Source organism: Vigna radiata, unplaced genomic scaffold (genome assembly GCF_000741045.1).
Source record: "Vigna radiata var. radiata cultivar VC1973A unplaced genomic scaffold, Vradiata_ver6 scaffold_221, whole genome shotgun sequence".
NCBI lineage: Eukaryota > Viridiplantae > Streptophyta > Magnoliopsida > Fabales > Fabaceae > Vigna > Vigna radiata.
The window spans coordinates 71,377-91,431 of NW_014543248.1; the positions used below are offsets into that span (position 1 = coordinate 71,377).

The following is a 20,055-nucleotide window of genomic DNA, read 5'->3' on the forward strand; positions in this document are numbered from 1 at the left end:
CTCCAAAAGACTGTTTTTATTTAGAAGCTTATTGGAAAAATGCTTAAGGAATCAGTTCTTACAAAATATAAAGGACGGAATAAGTAATTAGAAGAAATGTTTTAAGATAAGTAATTTGGTGCTATTATATGGGTGTGTTATCCCAACTCTCGTAAGAATGTGAAAATTGAAGACAAAAATTATTAGGAAGCATACAACTAAAATGAATTAGTTTTGAGAAAAAAAAAAATGGTTTGATACCTATTTTGGTTTATAGATTTAGTAAGTGTATTCAAAGTGATATTATCTTTAGTCATATATTCATAGTTGTTCCTTATTTTGTAAAAATGATTCAAGTTGGTCATTTTTGTTTATGGTGTTAAAAACGTTAATGGTGTAATTATCCATGACCAAAAAACTCAATGAGGTGTTCAGTTATTGATTACATGGCATATGACAATGTTAAAAGTTTTTAATTCACTTTTTATAATTTTCTTTTTATTTTATTTTATTTTTAATAGATTCTCATCTTCTTCTTCGTTCGGGTCACCACCACCAATGCAACAACCATCATCTCCCTTGGGTCACCACCACATCGGCCACCACGAAAGCTTTCCTGTTCCTCTCTCTCGTGCAACCACGAATTTGAAACAACATACCATATCCAAATCACAACCACCATCGCGAATTCCTTTCTCCTCAAAATCTGCAAGAACTAGAGAAACATTCATTCAAACCTCCATGGCCACGATTCCACCTGTAAGAAACCACCACAAAACCCCAAATTGAGAACATGAAACCCTAATCGTGATCATCCTTTTCTTGTGAACAACAACCAAGCCACAACAGTGCTGTTAGCATAAAGTTGAAGAGAAAAAGTTTTGGTGATGTCTCAAAGTCAAGTCTCAAGTGCTCTTGTTGCAAGAAGATCTTCATGGAGACTTGTCTTGTGTTAAAGCTTTTGTAATTTAGTAGATTTATATATAGGATGTGGTTTATCTTTGATTCTACGTATTGTTTGCCTTAGGTTTAATGCTTAACTTTCTTTTTCAACTTTCCCAACAACCCTAAACTTGAACCTTTATCAATACCACAAATTGATTCTCAACTCAACTCAAGGTAAAGATTTTCACGAAGGGTTTTCATATTTTGTTTAAGACTTAAGGTTCAAAAAGGATAGAACACATTGTGCTATTTTTCATTTGGGCTAAAAATCATGCATTGGCTAAGAAAGGGATAATAAAAAATGGCCTTGATTATATGACACAAGCAAGCAAGTCATTGAATCATAGATTCCTGGGCAAAATCATTCATGCTTTCAAGAGAATAACAATCATTCGCAACAAATACTCTGGAGTTCAAACCTCACATATAGGCTAATTCAATGTTCCACACACTCTAGATACAAACCCTCCTTAGCATCATAATCACAATCATAACATCATGCATCTATTCATACAGATTGTGAACAACCACCTGTATATCAACATATAGTGCACAATCTTAACATCAATCAAGATCAAAGCATCATCAAGCAATACTCATCACACACAAATCAATATTAAACCATCACATCAAATACAGGTCTCAAATTGAGTACATCAACCCTATTCTAGAAATAGAAGCAAATAAGTTCAACAATACAGAACAAAACATAAGAAAAAATCATGCTTTAGTGATGATAGTATCCATCAGTAGATGTTATATCAACTCCTCATCCCATGCTGTCATCAGAATCTTCCTCCTCCTCCTTTTCTTCTTCCTTTTCTTCAACATCTTCATAGTCATCATCTTCATCATCCTCCTCCATAGCTGGAGTTTCAGTTGCTCTAACTCCACTAGCTTATGCCTGATCATCTAGCCATCCCACCACAGTGTTAAACTCGTCCATCGTCCACTGCCGTCTCGGGGGTGTATCATATATCCTATGATCATCTCTGCAATGGCCACCTACCCTCTATGCAATGCCTGCATCATAGACTCCATCAGAGACATATACATGTCCCTCATCTGAAAAGGCTCTGCATCCTGAGGCTGGGCTTGCACTAGTGGTGGTCATCTCCTTCTAGAGGGATGTCATGGTGGCACTGGCTGGGCTACCTCATCTACCCCGCAATACTGGTTATTATAAGTATTATCAATCACCTTCCTTGGTCGCTCCATCGGCGGTGTGTAAGTGTTTACCCCAGCCAACTCACAAAGATGTGTGATCAGAGACGGATGCCCCAAAGGCGCTTTGTTGTTCACAGTATCGGCACAAGTCTGAATCTCATTGGCTATGACTTGTCCAATGTTAATGTTTAACCCTCTGAGCACACAATAAAGGAAGATGGCCCTACTGATACTGATATCAGAAACATGAGAACAAGGTTGATAGTTGGCATGAGTAAATGTCATCCGGTACTTCGCTAGAGAAGTTAAATCAACTCTCCTAATATGAACGGGCACACCATTCCTGTGTCTCTAAAAGTGCCCTCTAGGCACACATAATGTTCTCTCCTTGTCATCAAAATCTACTCCCTCTTCCATATTCAGTGCAAACTGACATTGTTCACCAACCCATTCAATATGCAGAAAACTGTTAATAGTGTAAGGATCGTACCGAATAATCTTTCCTCTCACATAGTGTTAGGACGGATTGGCAAGTGTACCGAGTCGCACAAGTAATATAAAATGGTAAGACTAAGTATCATATCCCAGAGGACTCTCGGTGCTGAACAGTAGTGTGATAACAAGATTAATTAAGACTTAAAAATAAAAAGAGATCATCGGGTTTGGCAAAAATAATAAATAAAATAAAATGCAATTGATCAATGGCAAAGGAACATAGAGATGAACGGAAGTTGATTTATATGAGATGGATATGTTGTTGGGTTAGATTTCACCAAGTTCCCTCTCATGTATATAAGAATTCTTCTTTATGCATTAATGCCAACGTCTCTCACTAAATTACCTAAACCCGATCCCTCGGTGAATAAGTCTGTCCCTAGTTACCAGTTCATACAATTCCTAGCATTCCTGGTAAAAAGATGTGAAGAACAAGAGATTAAGACGACCAAGGCTTATACCCCATCCTGGAGAAATATAACCCTTAGGAGTAATTCAACAAGAACCGAAATTGTAAGGAACCTCCCGAAACTCATGCAATTCATAAATCATGCTATTGTATAAGCAAACATAGAAACAGATGAATTACTCTAACAATTAATGAAAAAAGCATATGGAATTAAGAATCAATTCAAATACATGAGAGTTTACAAGGCCACATCATCTCCCAACAACAAATAGAAATTAGTTCCCCATAGACATGGGAGAACTGTGTGAATAATGGAAGAAAGAATGAGAATGAAAACCTAAGAATTGGGAAAAGAGTGTATTGATATGCTCTTCTTTGCCAGGGATACAAAACCTAGAGCCCTAGGGTCCTTTAAATAAAGTAAAAAATGTGCAAAAATAGGGTCTGGTCCAATAGAGTCGAAATAGAGCTGAAATAGGGCCTGATCCACGAAAGTCGTTGCTCAGGCGTCAAAGGAGGTCACCCGGGCAAGAAGAACACCTCATGTATGGCCCGGGCTACGAGTGTGGCCGCCCAAGCTTCGAGACCCCGTTGCCCAGGCAGTCAGGGTCCTTACCCGGGCGACAGACGTCGATTCTGGACGCTCAAGCTTCGCTTCTGGTCGCCTGGGCTTCGTTTTTTCCCTCCTTCTGGTGCCTTTTTTAGCCCTTCTAAGCTTCATCTTCTTGGCTCTTCATCTTTGCTTCCTGTATTACCTTAATCTATGTCAAAAGAAGGAGAATTAGTCATAAAACCATTGAAATCAACCTTAACTCTGTTTATTCACACAATTTATTGAAAAAGTATGAGTGGAAACAAGTTTCTAAGTGGAAAAGGGTGCTTTTTTAATATCAAAATCATATCACAAATAAGGGTGTTTTGAATCGTTATCACATAGCTCATGTAGTCCTCCTTGTGAGAGTCACCCAATGGCCTTGCATTAATGTAAAATTCCTTGATTACCACTATGTTTGCTGGTGCAAGGTAAGCAACTACATTCTCTCGACCTCTTCTTTTTAATGCCTCTCCAAATTGTGGGGCCAAGTTTGGTATCCACCCCACTTTACGCTCCATCAAAAGTCTTCGGTCTTGGACGATGAGGAAGTGTTTCTCATGTCTACGAGAGAGGAACTTGTTAGAATAAGGACGCTCTGGTTCCTTCCTTTTGTTTCCCATGATCTTGATTCTCTTCCTTGATGAGGAGGTCATCCTTGCATCAAATACAATTCACAAAACCATAAGAAACATTGTCAAGAATTAGTAAATCACAAACAACATCTAAACATACTTTTCCTATCATCGTTGAGGGCAAAACAAGGGCCGTCAACATCACTTGCAACAAGAAACATCCAGATAGCACACAAATCACGCTTCTGCAAAAATCGCGCTCGGCACCAGACTAGCGCTGATAGTCAGTTTTTCTGCATAATAGCCCTAATTGGCCTTAAAACTCCACTCACATGAATTTTTCCTAGTTCTAGTCCTTAATCAAGTAATTTAATCGGTCCAAACAATGATTATTTCAACCATGCACAAACATCAAAGTTCCTCAAGAATCATGCTTAAACAACCATATTTATTCAAAATCATGCTTTCAAATCCCCTAAAATGTAAAATGCATGTACTTACTTAGATGAAGATACTCAATGTGTGAAGAATGCCCTATGAATCTTAAGAAATCTAACCCTAACAGCAATGCTCTCAACAAACCCTAAACTTGGATGGAAGCTTGATGCAAAATGGGTGGAGAAAGGGTTTTATGAAGAGAGATGAAGGGGAAAGTGGAGAGAAAGTCTTTGGAGAGTGCTTTGGAGTGGCTAGAGTGAATGAAGAGTGAATGAGGCGGCTAGGGCGAAACGTAGGGTAAGAAAAGTTTCTAATGGGCCAACTCAAGTTGAGCCCAATTTTAAAAACCCAAAAACCCAATTTGTAGAATTCGCACTTAGCGTCAGACTGGCGCTGAGCGGTGAACGCGACACTCATCCTCTTCTTTTCTAGCTTGCCCTTAGCATTCTTGACCAAATCCCCTCAAACTCAACTCTCAATTTTTCGAATTTCATATATTTTCCACCCACTTCACACCCTCTCACTTAATCAATACACTTAGTCTCTCACACCACTCAAACATTCAACAATTAAGCCCCTATAATGCAACTAGAACAAAGATAAATCAAAACAAACAAAGATAAATTAAATCAACTGGGTTGCCTCCCAGGTAGCGCTTGTTTAACGTCACGAACCTGACCCATGAATCCTTCAACACCCATCAGTAGGTGTTTAGCCACTTAGTATCCTTAAGTAGACACTCAATCATCTAGCATCTATCAATAAATGCTACGCCTTAGCAGGCTCATAACCAAACAAAAAAATGTTCCAAAGTTTTTAAATTACATCACTAAAAAAAAAAATCAAAGAAATCAATGTTTTTAAATCACTGGGGTGCCTCCCAGCAAGTGCTCTTTTAATGTCATTAGCTTGACCCAATAAAGCTCAAGTTCCATCTTCAATGTTGGTGTTCCTCTTGCTTTCATTACACCAACTCATCAACTGCTTTCGATCCACCTTTTTGACTCGTCTTGAATGTGAAGCTTCAATCTCTATCACTCCATTCTCTTTAAAATTTTTCACAACCCATAACTTGTTCTTGAATCTTACGGGTAAGCCAAGTTTGTATTGTGCATTCACCGAGTCATAATGAACCATTCTTCCTTTGTCATCTTTTGCTTCTTCCCTAACCTGTGACAAGAAACAATTTTTACCTTTGATGACCGGCTTGACAACTTTATGGCTAGTCATTGGTGCATCCTTACATGCAACTTTATGACTAGTCTTCTTTTCTTGAATCTACTGCTCCGCTTTGAAGACATTGAATATCACCTCCTCTTCTTGGTCTTTAAGCATTAATGTCCCATCATCCACATTGATGATTAACTTAACCATTTTCATGAATGGTCTTCCAAGAATAATTGGGATCTCCTTATCCTCCTCCATCTCCATCACCACAAAGTCAACTAGGAATTCAAGTTTCTCTACTCAAACCACAATATCCTCTACCACACGATAAGGTTTCTTAGGGGATCCATCTGCCATTAGCAAAGAAATATTTATCGGCTTGACTTCAAAACCATCAATCTTCTTAAGCACAGATAGGGGCATCAAATTAATGCTTGACCCTAAATCAATTAGGGCTTTCCCTATTTTGACATTCCCAATGATGCAAGGAATGGTAAAACTTCCTAGATCTTTCACTTTTGGAGGACGCTCCTTCTTCAAAGCCACACTACAAGTACCCTGTTCATCAATAGTCTCCTCAGCTAGATATCTCTTCTTTTTTAGGAACCTTTTTAGAATTCTTGAATAAACAGGAACCTATTGCAAAACATCAATCAAAGGAATTTTAATCTCCAATTTCTTGAAGATTTCTTTAAAACAGCTCAATTGTTTCTTTTCATCAATCTTTTCACACTTCTCAGGAAGAATCTTTTTTATTTTCTCAAATTTTTTCTCTCCCCTCTTTTTCTCTTTCTTTTTCATCTCAACCTCACCTTTTCTTTCTTCTTTTTATTTTCTCTTTTCTAACTCAATTCTCTCTTTTTTCTATTCCACCCCTCATTAATTATGTTCATTATAACTTTACATTCTTCCATGGGGTTAACCTCAGTATTAGCCCTAAATTGCTTCTCTGCTTTATCCTCCATTTTCTTGGCCAGTTGGTCGACCTGCATCTCCAAATTTCTCATAGTAGCTTCAACACTCTTATTATTGGAGGTAGCCACCTGCATAAATTGTTGGAACATCTCTTCCAACTTTGTGGTTCTATCATTTAAAGCAAATACTTGTTGCCATAGTGATGGTTGATGTTGTGGTATATTGAATTGTCCTGTTTGTCCAGGTTGTCCATTCTGCCCTTGACCCATGCTTGGGTGAGGTTTCCACCCTTGGTTGAAATTACTTTGGCGGAATTGGAATTGATTTCCCATATAATTCACATCTTCTAAGGCCTCCATTAGAAAAGCACATTGCCCATTGATATGGTCACCACCACATAATTCACAAAGTTGTTGTTGAACCTGTGAAACGTTCTTCAGCTCTTTTGGCAACTGAGCGAGTGTCTTCGTCAAATTCTCCAACTGTTGAATTATAATTTTATTCTGTGCAAGTAAGGCATCTTGAGATTGTAATTGTAAAACTCCCCTCTATTGAGGTGGAGCTCCTCTTTCATTATGCATCTCATTATCATTAGTAGCCATGTTATCAATCAATTCAAAAGCTTCCTCTAGAGTTTTGCACTTGATATTACCTCCAACTGAGGCATCTAACATTAGTTTCGTCTGAGAGCCAAGACCTCCAAGGAACAAAAGGACTACAGTTGCTTCATCAAAGCCATGTGTGGGTGTCTTTCTCAACAATCCTTTGTATCTATCCCACGCTTGACCTGGTATTTCTTCCATGCCTTGCCTGAAAGAAGAAATTTCTTGCTTCCCCTTGTTGATTTTAGACTATGGGAAGTACTTGTTCAGAAACTTTGAAACCAGAGCTTCCCATTCAGTAAAGCTATCCTCCGAGAAAGAATTCAACCATAGCTTAGCATTGCCTCCTAATGAGAAAGGAAACAAACTAAGCTTTATTGCGTCATCCGACACACCATTGATCTTCGCAGTGTTGCAAATCTTGTTGAATGTGGTTAGATGCTCATATGGACTTTAATGAGACAGTCAATTGAATTGGTTGCTCTTCATCAATTGTATCAACACCGATTTCACCTCCGTATTTGTAGTATTGACGCTCAGCCTTGCAATGCTATTAAAGTGATGAGGGCCAACAACAGTGGTGTAATCTTCCAGAGTGCGTCTTTCATTGTTCTGTCCAGCCGTCTCTTTAGTACTTGGTCAGACTCTTGTGGTGAGGGTTGTAAAAGTGTCTCTGGAGGAGGGAATGATTCTCTAGATGTTTGAATCTCCTCCTTCTTCTACTTTCGTCTAGCCCTTCAAGAAGAGATTCTGAATTTTTCTTGCTCCTAGTGCAAATTGTATCCTACATACACAAGAAAACAAAACCCTAGAAAGCAATTGTTAGAACAAAACAAAAACAAAAATTAAAAATATCAAATTGAAGTTAATCAATAATCACACAAATAAAATAGTTAAATCACGAGTCCCCGGCAGCGGCGCCAAAAACTTGTTAAGACTCCGACAAGTGTACCGAATCGTATCAAGTAATATAAATGGTAAGACCAAGTATCATTTTCACAAGAGACTCACATCACTAAACAGTCATGTGATTTGTTGATTATTTAAGACATGAGAACGAAAATATTAGGTTTTGAATGCATAAAATAAACATGAATGCAAGTGTTGATCAATTGACTAAAGAATGCACAAGTGAACGATTGATAAAATATGAGATAATTATGTTGTTGGGGTTTCCAACTTATCCTATCCACTCTCATGTATTTACGAAGTCATCTTTTTCATTAATGTTAATGCTACTCTCTAACTACGAGTAAGCCTATCCTTAATTATGAGTTCATACAATTCCTAACATCCTTAATAATTAATTCTGAAGCACAAGAGTGTATATACAACCAACCCTCATATTCCAATGTCTAGGTAATGTTACCTTTGGGAGAATTTCCCCAGTTCTAGATTTTCCCGTATGTGTCCATATCGACAAAATCAATAATCATGCATTGAATGAGTTAAACAAAGCAGGCATTGAGTATAGAGGAAAAACCCTAACAATTAATGGAGTAAAGCATATATAATATAAATCAATTCAATACATGAGAGTTTCAAAGGATTACATCGTTTCCCCAACAACAATGGAAGTTTAGTTCACCATAGACATGGTGAACCTACATGAAAATATGGAAAAGAATGAAAGATAAAACCCTAAGAGTTGAAGATTGGAGCTTTCGCATCCAAGATCCGCCTTCGAGAGGTGAAAAGAGTGTTTCTGCGCCTCTTTCTGTCAAAAGATAGACCCTTTAGGTCGTCTAAACCCTTATATAGTTTATAAAAAATAGCAAAAATTGGCCCAAGCCCACATCGTCAACGCTCAACGCTAAAAATGGCGCTCAACGGTAGGTGCGGCACTCAAATAACACTCAACGGTGGCGCTTAGGCGCCAAACAGTAGAAATTGGCACTCAGCGCCCCAGAATGACGTTCAACGCTGACTACAGTTCTTCTATATGCTACTTTTCCAGCTTTTCCTAACTCCAACTCCTTGCTACTTCAACTACTTCATTCAACTCATCTTAATTCCTGTCAAAATCAGGAAAACCAAGCATAGAACCAATAATACCACCTTCAACTCTCTTATTCTCACAACTTAAGCAAAAACATGATTTCAAGCTAGTTTCTAAGTGATAAAGGATGTTTTTAGTATCAAAAGTAAATATAAAATAACAGTGTTTTCAATCGTTATCAATAAGTATAGAAAGTTGTCTGGTACACACTCATAAACGAATAGTTATTTAGAAGAGGTTATAGTCGTACTTTACTAAAATGTGTTACCTTTGATAAAGTATATTATATAATATAAGAACGTGAAGGTATATGTGGATACTTTAGGGTAAACACCATGATGACATTAGTTCTATCAGCTAGATACTTTTTGTCAACTATTACCGAGTACATAAAAAGGTGTATTACTAGACAAGTAGATTGTACAATGTTTTGTTTGAAAAAACATAATATGTTGATGTGGAGTGTAAAATACTATTATCATTAATAATAAATAATAGTTCATATATAATAGAGTAGCCAAATTTTACGTTGGTCTCGGCATTAAACATGTATAAATTTAACATTATACTAAATGCTCAAAATCAGTGTCTATTAAATAAAATATGTTTGTTTGAACATATTCAAAGAAAAACACTAAATAAATAAAATACACAAAAACACTCGTACCTAATAAACAAAAATACATAACAAATAACGTCCATGCCTATTTAAAATAGGATCCCTTTAATTTGACAACAAGTTTTTAACAACATTTTGACAAAGCCAGGTGTCACCAGAGGATTGGCCCGTTTTTAATTTAATTTTAATGTTAAAATGTGACGTTGAAAAGGACCTGTGTTTCAGAAAATTTGGATTCCAAATATACCCCTTGTCCTATTTCATATTAAATGAATATTCTCTCACATCCCTCTCGTTCTCTCCCTTAATTTTTCGTTCTCCCTCTTCGTTCTCCCTTTTCATTTTCGTTCTCCCTCCATTTTCGTCCTCTCTCCAAGCTTTGTTCGTTCTCCTCAATTTCACGGGACGGACCAAAAGCTCTCGTTGACGACATTGTGCGCAATGACATCCTTCAGTGAGGCTGGTGGTTCGAGCAAGGTAAATGGGTTTTTTCATTTTCTCAAATGTGTTATGGGTTTGACTTTAGGTTTTCGTTTTGGGTTTTCAGTTTTGGTTTTGTGTTTTGTTTAATTGGGGTTTTATTTCTTGGTTTTGGGGTTTTGTTTAATTGTGCTTTTATTGTTTTGAAGGCAAAGTTGGCTAAAGAGAAGAATAAACAGAGGAATAAAGATGATGGTGAACATAGTACGACTTGTCAAGAATCCCACATGAACACTCCCTTTGTAAGCCCGAGAGGCATTTACACCAACCACTACAGAGAGGTTTGTGAGGGTCAGATCAAGAAAGCGATACAAGGGTAGAGCTCTTAGGACTTTGTACACTGGAAATAGGACGAAACATGAGTTATTTGTGTATTTAGTTATTAAGTAATAGATCATTGTACATATATGAACAAAATAATGTATTGTAACATTTATTTTAACGTTAATGAAGATGGATCTTGATTTGCATTCATTATTGTGAATGTTATTTGAAGTGTTATTCCTTTCCCTATTGGCATTGTCAAGTGAGTTGTGGTTTGGAACTTTAAAATCAAAGTGTCCAATATGACTCAGTATCATCCATTAATAATGTGGAATTGAAAATTTTTTATTGATTTCAAGCATTTTCAGGGTATTCTATCACTTGTAATCGATTACAAGGACCTTGTAAATGATTACATGAAAAAAAAAATGTGGTTTTGGAAAAATACTTGTGTTGCAGGAGCCAACTACGGGCACATAAGTAGCCAAAGAAATTTTACGTAATTTTTTCGTATTTTTTGAATGGATAAGTGTTCTTTTTAATGTTTAAGTGTGAGTAGAGTCTGAAAACTGGGTTTTGGACAGTCCTTGGTGGAAAGACCCAATGTTGGTGTCATGACCAAGTTAAGATGCTGTCAACTTTGACCTTTGATGACTATTTTAATCATAACTCTTTCAATATACCTCCAAATGATGTGATTCGCTTTTCATTAGAAACTAGACTCAAAAAGATTTCCAATGGCTACTAATTTGTAATTTTTGGACATCTGAGTTGGTGTAGTTAATTGATTAAAGTTCACATTTTATACATTCTTGCCACCTTTGACCTTTGCTGGTTATGTTGCTCATTACTTTCTTCACTGAACTCCAAATGAGTTGATTCTTGTTTTGTTGGAATCTAGATTCAAAGGCCTCTAAAATTATGGCTTGGTAATCAAGTTTAGGCATTTTTGGCCATTGTAATCTATTATAAGGATCATGTAAACGATTACATGAACAAAAATCTGATTTTGGACAGATACTTGTCTGCATGAGCCAACTGTGGGCACATAAGTAGCCAAAGATGTTTTATGTAATTTTTTCATATTTTTGAATGGATAAGAGTTCTTTTTAATGTTTAAGTGTGAGTAGAATATGAAAACTGGGTTTTGGATAGTCCTCGGTGGAAAGACCCAATGTTGGTGTCATGACCAAGTTAACATGTTGTCAACTTTGAGCTTTACTGGCTATTTTAATGATAACTTTTCCCACTGACCTCCAAATGATGTGAACTTTTTCATTAGAAACTAGAATCAAAAAGCTTTCCAATGACTACTAATTTGTAATTTTTGGACATATGAGTTGGTGCAGTTAATTCCTTAAAGTTAACGCTTTATACATTTCTGACACCTCTGGGCCTTTGGTTGTTTTGCTAATAACTTTCTTCACCGAACTCCAAATGAGCTTATTCTTGTTTTGTTGGAATCTAGACTAAAAGACCTCTCAAATTTTGGCTTTGTAATCAATTTTAGGCATTTTTGGCCATTATAATCGATTATAAGGATCCTATAAACGATTACACGAACAAAAATCTAGTTTTGGACAAATACTTGTGTTGTAGGAGCCAACTGTGGGCACATAAGTAGCCAAAGACATTTTATGTAATTTTTTCATATTATTTTAATGGATAAAAGTTATTTTTAATGTTTAAGTGTGAGTAGAGTCTGAAAACTGGATTTTGGACCGTCCTTGGTGGAAAGACCCAATGTTGGTGTCATGACCAAGTTAACATGATGTCAACTTTGACCTTTGCTGGCTATTTTAATGATAACTTTTCCCACCGATGTCCAAATGATGTGATTCTTTTTTCATTAGAAACTAGACTCAAAATTCTTTCCAATGAATACTAATTTGTAATTTTTGGACATATGAGTTGGTGCATTTAATTCCTTAAAGTTAACGCTTTATACATTTTTGAACCTTTGACCTTTGTTGGTTGTGTTGTTCATAACTTTCTTCACCGAACTCCAAATGAGTTGATTCATGTTTTGTGTGAATCTAGACTCAAAGACTTCTCAAATTATGGATTTATAATTAATTTTAGGCATTTTTGGCCATTGTAAACGATTACAAGGATCTTGTAAACGATTATACGAACAAAAATCTGGTATTGGACAAATACTTGTGCTACAGGAGCCAACTTTGGGCACATAAGTAGCCAAAGATATTTTACGTAATTTTTTCATACTTTTTGAATGGGTAAGAGTTCTTTTGAATGGGTTTTGGACAGTCCTTGGTGGAAAGACCCAATTTTGGTGTCATGATCAAGTTAACATGCTGTCAACTTTGACCTTTGCTGGCTATTTTAATGATAACTTTTCCCATCGACCTCCAAATGATGTGATTCTTTTTTCATTAGAAACTAGACTAAAAAATATTTCCAATGACTACTAATTTGTAATTTTTGGACATCTGAGTTGGTGCTGTTAATTCCTTAAATTTAATGCTTTATATTTTCCGGCCAACTCTTAGCTTTGTTGGTTGTTTTGCTCTTAACTTTCTCCACCAAACTCCAAATGAGTTGATTCTTGTTTTGTTGGAATTTAGACTCAAAGACCTTTTCAATTATGCCTTGGTAATCATGTGGTTTAGGTGTGTGTAATTTGGTGGTTTAAAGGGTGAATCTGCATATAGGCTTGCAAATGACCATTTGAACAGTGCACACAAGCTTAAAATGGTAAAATAAACTTGTTCAAACGTTCACAGTCATAAACAGTTGGATGCAGCAAATGACGGTTGTAGTTGCTAATTATGCAGAAAAATGTAGTAAAAACTGCACTAGAATGAAAAATCAGTGGAATCAAGGCTGGATGGCTGAATCAAATGTTTAAGAAAGTCCTAATTGACTAGACCTAGCTGTAGAATATGAGCTAGCAAAGTTTTAAAGCCTAAAAACAATCATGCTGCAAAAAACACCCTTGTAATCGTTTACCAGGCTCTGGTAAACGGTTACACGAGTTAATTTTGAGATTTGGAGAAGTAATTGATCAACAGGAGCCATCTGTGCTAACCTGGGTGACCACAGTTCAATTGCAGCGTTTTTTGACACAAGTTTATTGCTTTTAAGTTGAATTTTTTATTTAGGTATGTGGATATGGTTGGAGGTCATGTCTGGTGAAGTCCATCATGGTTAGGGGACCACTTTTGATGATATCAGGCACTTAGGTGATGTTCTTAGATCAGTGCACCCAGAAAAACCTTGTAATAGTTTACCATAGCCTGGTAAACGATTACGCGAGTGTATTTTGAGATTTGGACAAGTAATTGGTCAACAGAAGCCACTTGTGATAACCTGGGTGACCACAGTTCAATTGTAGTGTTTTTTTACACAAGTTTATTGCTTTTAAGTTCAATTTGTTGTTTAGGTGTGTGTATATGGTTGAAGGTCATATTTGGTGAAGCCCATCATGTTGTAGGGGACCACTTTTGATGATATGAGGCACAAGTTCTTAGACCAGTGCACCCAAAAACAACGTTATAATCGTTTACTAGTGGTAAACGATTACGCGATTGTATTTTGAGTTTTGGACAAGTAATTGGTCAGCAAGAGCCACCTGTGATAACTTGGGTGACCACAGTTCAATTCCAGTTTTTTTCTTACACAAGTCCAGTGATTTTAAATTGAATTTGTTGTTTAAGTGTGCTTTTATATTTGGAGGTCATGTTTGGGGGATCCCATCATGGTGTAGGGGTTGGAGGTCATGTTTGGAGGACACTAACAAAAAAAATCAAAACTTCATCTTACTTTTGGGTTTTGGGCTGCCATTGAACCTGCACTTATATTATAAACCAAAAACAATGATGGAGAAGATTGTTAGGGTTGGCGAAACACGAAAAAACAATGCTCCAAAACAAGGGTAGGGTTCGCCAACTTCTACTTACCAAAACAAGCGACAAGGACGTCAACGAAGGGACAGGGCACAACGACTACGGTTTCCAAGATGAGAGAGCAAGCAATATTTAAATACAACCGAAAGATGAGAGTAAGAGAGCGAGATGCCATCAAGCGAAAGAGAGGTAAGCAAGGGACAAAGACGAGAGCAAGCGAGAGAGGAGAGAGAGCAAGCGGGAGAGAGGAGAACAACCGAGAGAAAAGGGAGAAGAGATGAAAGCAGACGTGTGATGAGACCAACCGAAAGATGAGAGCAAGCGAGAGAGAAGAGAGCCAGCGAGAGAGACGAGAGCAAGCGAAAACCGGGAAACTGAACATGAATAGTGAAAGTGCGAAACCAATTTTCATATCTTCTCGAATTCCAAATATACTCTCGCTTCTATTGTTTTTACTTCTTAAAAAACAGCCAACGGACAACCGCCATGTGACGTTATTAAATAGTTGGCAAAAAAAGTTATTAAACAAACATTTTCCTTAAAATAAACTGAACTAAATTCAACAGTATCCTACTTATATATTAATTTGATATGGAGTTAATATATATATATATATATATATATATATATATATATATATATATATTTAAATCAGAATGTAAATATTTAATTAATATATTTAGTTATGGACGTTATTATTTTAAGAATGTCATATGTTGATTTTATAAATGTCACGTGGTAATACACGAATATACCAATAAATATAAACTAGAATAACTAAAAAATGTCAATTAAAAGATAATAAATTGTTGGAAAATAAAATGACAAACATATCAGTTAAATATTGAGTATAAAAATCATTATTGTTTCGATGATAGGGTAAAGCTTCTCAAATTGATTAATGTGATGTGATGTATATAAACATTATTTGTTGGAATCTATTACTCTCTCTATATATTATTTAATAATTTTACAATAAAGTTATCGTATTTTAAACCAAGAGAAATTGACATTTGAAAATGTAAACTGCAATTTGAAAATAAATTTAGTTTAAAATTATAATAAAATATCTGTAATAATAGTTATAAAATATTTTAATTATATTAACTGTTATAATTATATCACGATTTTTGTTATTCTTACAGGTGATTACTAATAATAAAAACTAAAACATTGGTTAACACAAAAAATCACTATAAAGTTGTTATAGATTATAATTCATATATGACATGTGAAATAGAAATTCTGAACTCTCATTGGCCAACATGCGTGGTGACACATCACAATGACACGTGTTCTTAATTTCCTTCTAACCTCGAAGCATCTAGATTTTCTCTCCCGCTAACTCTATTTATAAAGCGAAACGTCACTGTGATCTCAGACTATTCATGAAGTTCCCGTTTTTGATTTCAATTTTCCGCTGCGAAGTATTTGGATTCGGATATGAGGACCCGTTTAGTCTCCACGAGGGTCATCATTGTGGCCTCTCTTTGTTTCCTAGCAAGCATGAAATTGGAAGCCAAAACCGTCGACCCCTACAAGGTTATAAAAAGTTCTTCTTTTGTTGTGGGATTTGGGAATTTGTGGTCGAAATGTGTTGAATTTGGGCAATTTCAAATGAATTATTGGTAGGCTAGTTGCATTTTCATTACGGTCTGTGGAATTCGAAGATCAGCTTAAATTTTTGTTGTTGCTTTGAATGCTCAATTTCGGTTCTTTCTAAAATTGAGAAATTTGGGTGTTTAGAATAGGGATTTGGGTAACCTTATTTTTTTTTTCCTCTTGTTTGAATTACGTGGCCCGAGTTTTTTTTTTCTTGGGTTCATCGTATCAAGCAAAGTGTTGGGTCTTTTAATTGAAGGATGCTCATTTGCAATCATCTGTCTTTACTTGTTGCTAAAGCCTGAATGAGAAAAAGGTGTTTTGATTGCATGTTTCAAGTTGTCATTGTTCATAAATGGAGACGTAGAAAGAAAAGAAGAATTTATTTTATGTATTTATTTAATTTTGAGAGCATGACCTGATAATACCCGCTTCAATTGTTCAGGTTCTTGGGGTCGATAAAAATGCAAGTCAGCGGGAAATTCAGAAGGCTTTCCACAAGTATGTATAATTGGTGCTCTTGTTTATTACATTTTATCAAATAGATTCACTCTCTTGTAACTTATTTTACATATTAGCGTGACTCTTATTTTATTTTTCAGGTTATCTCTCCAGTATCACCCTGACAAGAACAAAGCTAAGAGTGCGCAAGAGAAGTTTTCTCAGATCAATAATGGTATAGATTTTTTCTCTTTTCACACATTTACTCGCTCGCCATGCGCACACACACACGATCTCATGTTTACTGGAACAAAGAGTTGATACTGTAATAAATTATATAAGTAATGACAGGCTGTTTTTGTGCTAGCTTTCTACATTTACCTTGTTTGAGGATTCTCATGTGCCTTTCCTTCATTTAACAGCGTATGACATTTTATCTGATGAAGAGAAGAGAAAGAACTATGACATGTATGGAGATGTAAATGGTAATCCTGGATTTCCTGGTGGCCATCCTGGATATCAAGGTGGCCATCCTGGATTTCAAGGTGGTCATCCCGGAGGTCGTGGTGGATATACTTACTTTACAGAGGGTGGTCCTGGGCAAAGCCATTTTAACTTCAAATCAGGGGGAGATTGGCAAGGAGGATCTAAGTCATTCTCCTTTTCCTCTGGTGGCTCGGGTGGTTCAAATTCTTTTGGGTTTGGCTTGGATGATATTTTTGGCAGTATTTTTGGTGGAGGTGCTGGGAGTCAGTTTGGTGGTTTTGGCAGTTCAGCTAATACTGAAGGGACGTCCACAGCTTCTCCCCAACGTCTCACATCTATAAATTCACGTATCTACAAGAAAGAGATAGAGAATGCAGGGATGACTTGGATTTTGTTGTCTTATAGACCTAAAAGTGCATCGAAGAATATCCAATACTTTGAGTCCACTGTAGAGGAGGTTGCCAGTACATTACAGGGAGCTATGAAGGTTATTACTTAACTTTTAATTGGCTTGGATATATTTTTGGTACTTGCAGACATGACTAAGTTTGGTTGTAGTTTAAGAAATATTTTGTTAGTTTTGTTCCTCATTAATTTTTAGAACTTTTGAAAATGATTGGAATCACCTCACAGTGTTGGCTTGGCATGCCTATGTACACATGTTGAGTTAGCAATAATTTTCAGATAACTTATCTAGATTTGACATCCAAGTGTGTGTCACGTAGTGACGATGATGATGATGATTCAAATTAATAGGAAATACTTTTGGAGGTCTAAAGTCACGTTTAGCCATGATCCTATTTTATTGATTTTTTTGAAGTTAGCATGGCTTATATCTCTATTTATTGTGACAGGTTGGAAGCATTAACTGTGATAAGGAAGTTTCGTTGTGTAAAGAGCTTGGCATGTATCCACAAAATGCTCCTAGAATTTTTGTTTTGTCTTACAAGGAGAATGAAATAGGTTCTTTGGTGGAGTACAGTGGACACTTGGTTGCTAAGAATTTGAAGGCTTTCGTTCAAGAACACTTGCCAAGGTTTTCCAAGCGAACCAACTTGAATAATCTGGACCAATTTAGCACTACGGCAAAGTTGCCTAGGGTGCTGCTTCTCTCCACCAAGAAGGACACTCCAGTAATTTGGCGTGTTCTTAGTGGCTTGTTTCACAAACGCATTATTTTCATTGATGCACAGGTGTGTAAATGCTGGACGCCAAACACATTATTTTCCTCTGTTGATTTCCTTCTTTACCTATTGGGAAAGTCATATACTTTGAATGTTAAGATTTAATGTATACATTGAATGATCTGTAGGTTGACGATGTTTCTGATCCAAGAATAAAAAGTCTAGGAGTTGATGCACTTCCATCAATTGTTGGTTGGCTACCTAATGGAGAAAAACGTGTTCTGAAAACTGGGATTTCTGTAAAAGATTTAAAATCTGCAGTTCTCGATCTTAGTAAAATGCTTGATAGTTTTGTAGAGGCAAGTAAAAAGGAAGCATCAGCTCAGGCCAAGAAGGCACAAACTGATCCAGACGACGGACGCATACCATTGCTTTCTCAATCCAACTTTGAGGCTCTCTGTGGTGCTAAAGCTCCTGTCTGCATAATTGGCGCCTTCAGATCTTCTAAAGCCAGAGAAAAGCTAGAATCAATCCTCACTTTGGTTAGAATGCATTTCATTCACTTACTAGTTTAATGGGGTTATGTAATTTTTTTATTTTTCTAAAAGGAAGCACTATGCAAATTTTCAGGTCTCTCAAAAATCTTTGTCAAGAAGACCAAATGGTGGGAGCAGCAGCTCTAGGGACTCCATTTCTTATGCTCTATTAGATGCTGCAAAGCATCAGTCATTTCTAAAGGCATTTGACAAAACAGGTTATAAATCATCAGATAAGTTGTTGATTGCTTACAAACCTCGTAGAGGAAAGTACAGTGTATATAGGGATGAAATGACAATAGAGGAGGTAGAGAATTTCGTTGCCTCCGTTCTCAGTGGAGATATACCCTTCAGAGAAACGAGTGGGAAGGCTGTACTATAGGTCATGAAACTGGGTTTGCAATGTTTTGGCTGCATGCTCATGTACATAGTCAATGAGTTAGTTATGTAGAATCTTGTTTTTTTATACAAGCAAGAGTACAAATGAAGTAATATAACTAAATAGGATATTGTTCCATGTTTAAAACCATGGATGATGTGGAGTTTTTCTATCACCACAATCATTCTTTCTGACTAATAATTTCCTGGACCTAAGATTTCTCTCCTACCCTTTCTATACTTTTCCTTTCTGATTGATTTGTGAGAAAATAAAATAACATTTGATATAAAAGGGCCCCTATTTTTTTTAAATAATTCAATTTTTTTTATTTGATATCAATAAGAGTTTTAGGAAGAATTAATAGTAATTGAATTATGTACTTTTAACACGTTCTATTGTTAGTTAAATTTTATTCAAACTTTAATTAAAACTGTACAATTATTTTAATTATTAATATTAAATTGCTAGCATTTTTATCAAATCCTAATTATTTGAAGCTGTTTACTCATCAATCATTTATAAAAATAAAATTTAATTTAATTATTACGAAAAGTATGAATTTTAATATGCAATTTTGTAGTCATAGCGAGGGTAGCGAAAAGTATTATTCAATAATTTCAATTTGATAGTTTTTTTTTTCTAAAATATGATTATTTTTAAAATTTAAATAACTATTACAATAAAACATTATCTAAAAAAATATTTACGATAAAATTATAAAAATTATTTAAATTTATTTTTATTTGTATAAAGGATTTTATTTTATTTACACATTTTTAATAAATAATAATAATAATAATAATAATAATAATAATTCTATTATTGTCTGTTAACATAAAAAAAAAAAAGAGTGCACACACATGTTTAACACGTTCTCAATAGTTTTAATAACATTGGTTCTTCATATCGTTTTTCTATTACTTTTACATCAAGTTTTAATAACATTGGTTCTTCATATCGTTTTTCTATTACTTT

The 20,055-nt window shown here is 35.7% G+C and overlaps 1 protein-coding gene across 1 annotated transcript; it reads left to right on the forward strand.

The window, feature by feature from the left end:
* The first annotated feature begins 15,876 nt into the window (after positions 1 to 15,876).
* LOC106753378 (dnaJ protein ERDJ3A) lies at positions 15,877 to 19,218 on the forward strand. Its single transcript, XM_014635172.2, has 7 exons — positions 15,877 to 16,054; positions 16,560 to 16,615; positions 16,717 to 16,790; positions 16,978 to 17,528; positions 17,896 to 18,234; positions 18,354 to 18,707; positions 18,796 to 19,218. The coding sequence occupies exons 1-7, from the start codon at positions 15,956 to 15,958 to the stop codon at positions 19,081 to 19,083; spliced, it is 1,761 nt and encodes a 586-aa protein (XP_014490658.1). The 5' UTR covers positions 15,877 to 15,955; the 3' UTR covers positions 19,084 to 19,218.
* Positions 19,219 to 20,055: the final 837 nt, after the last annotated feature.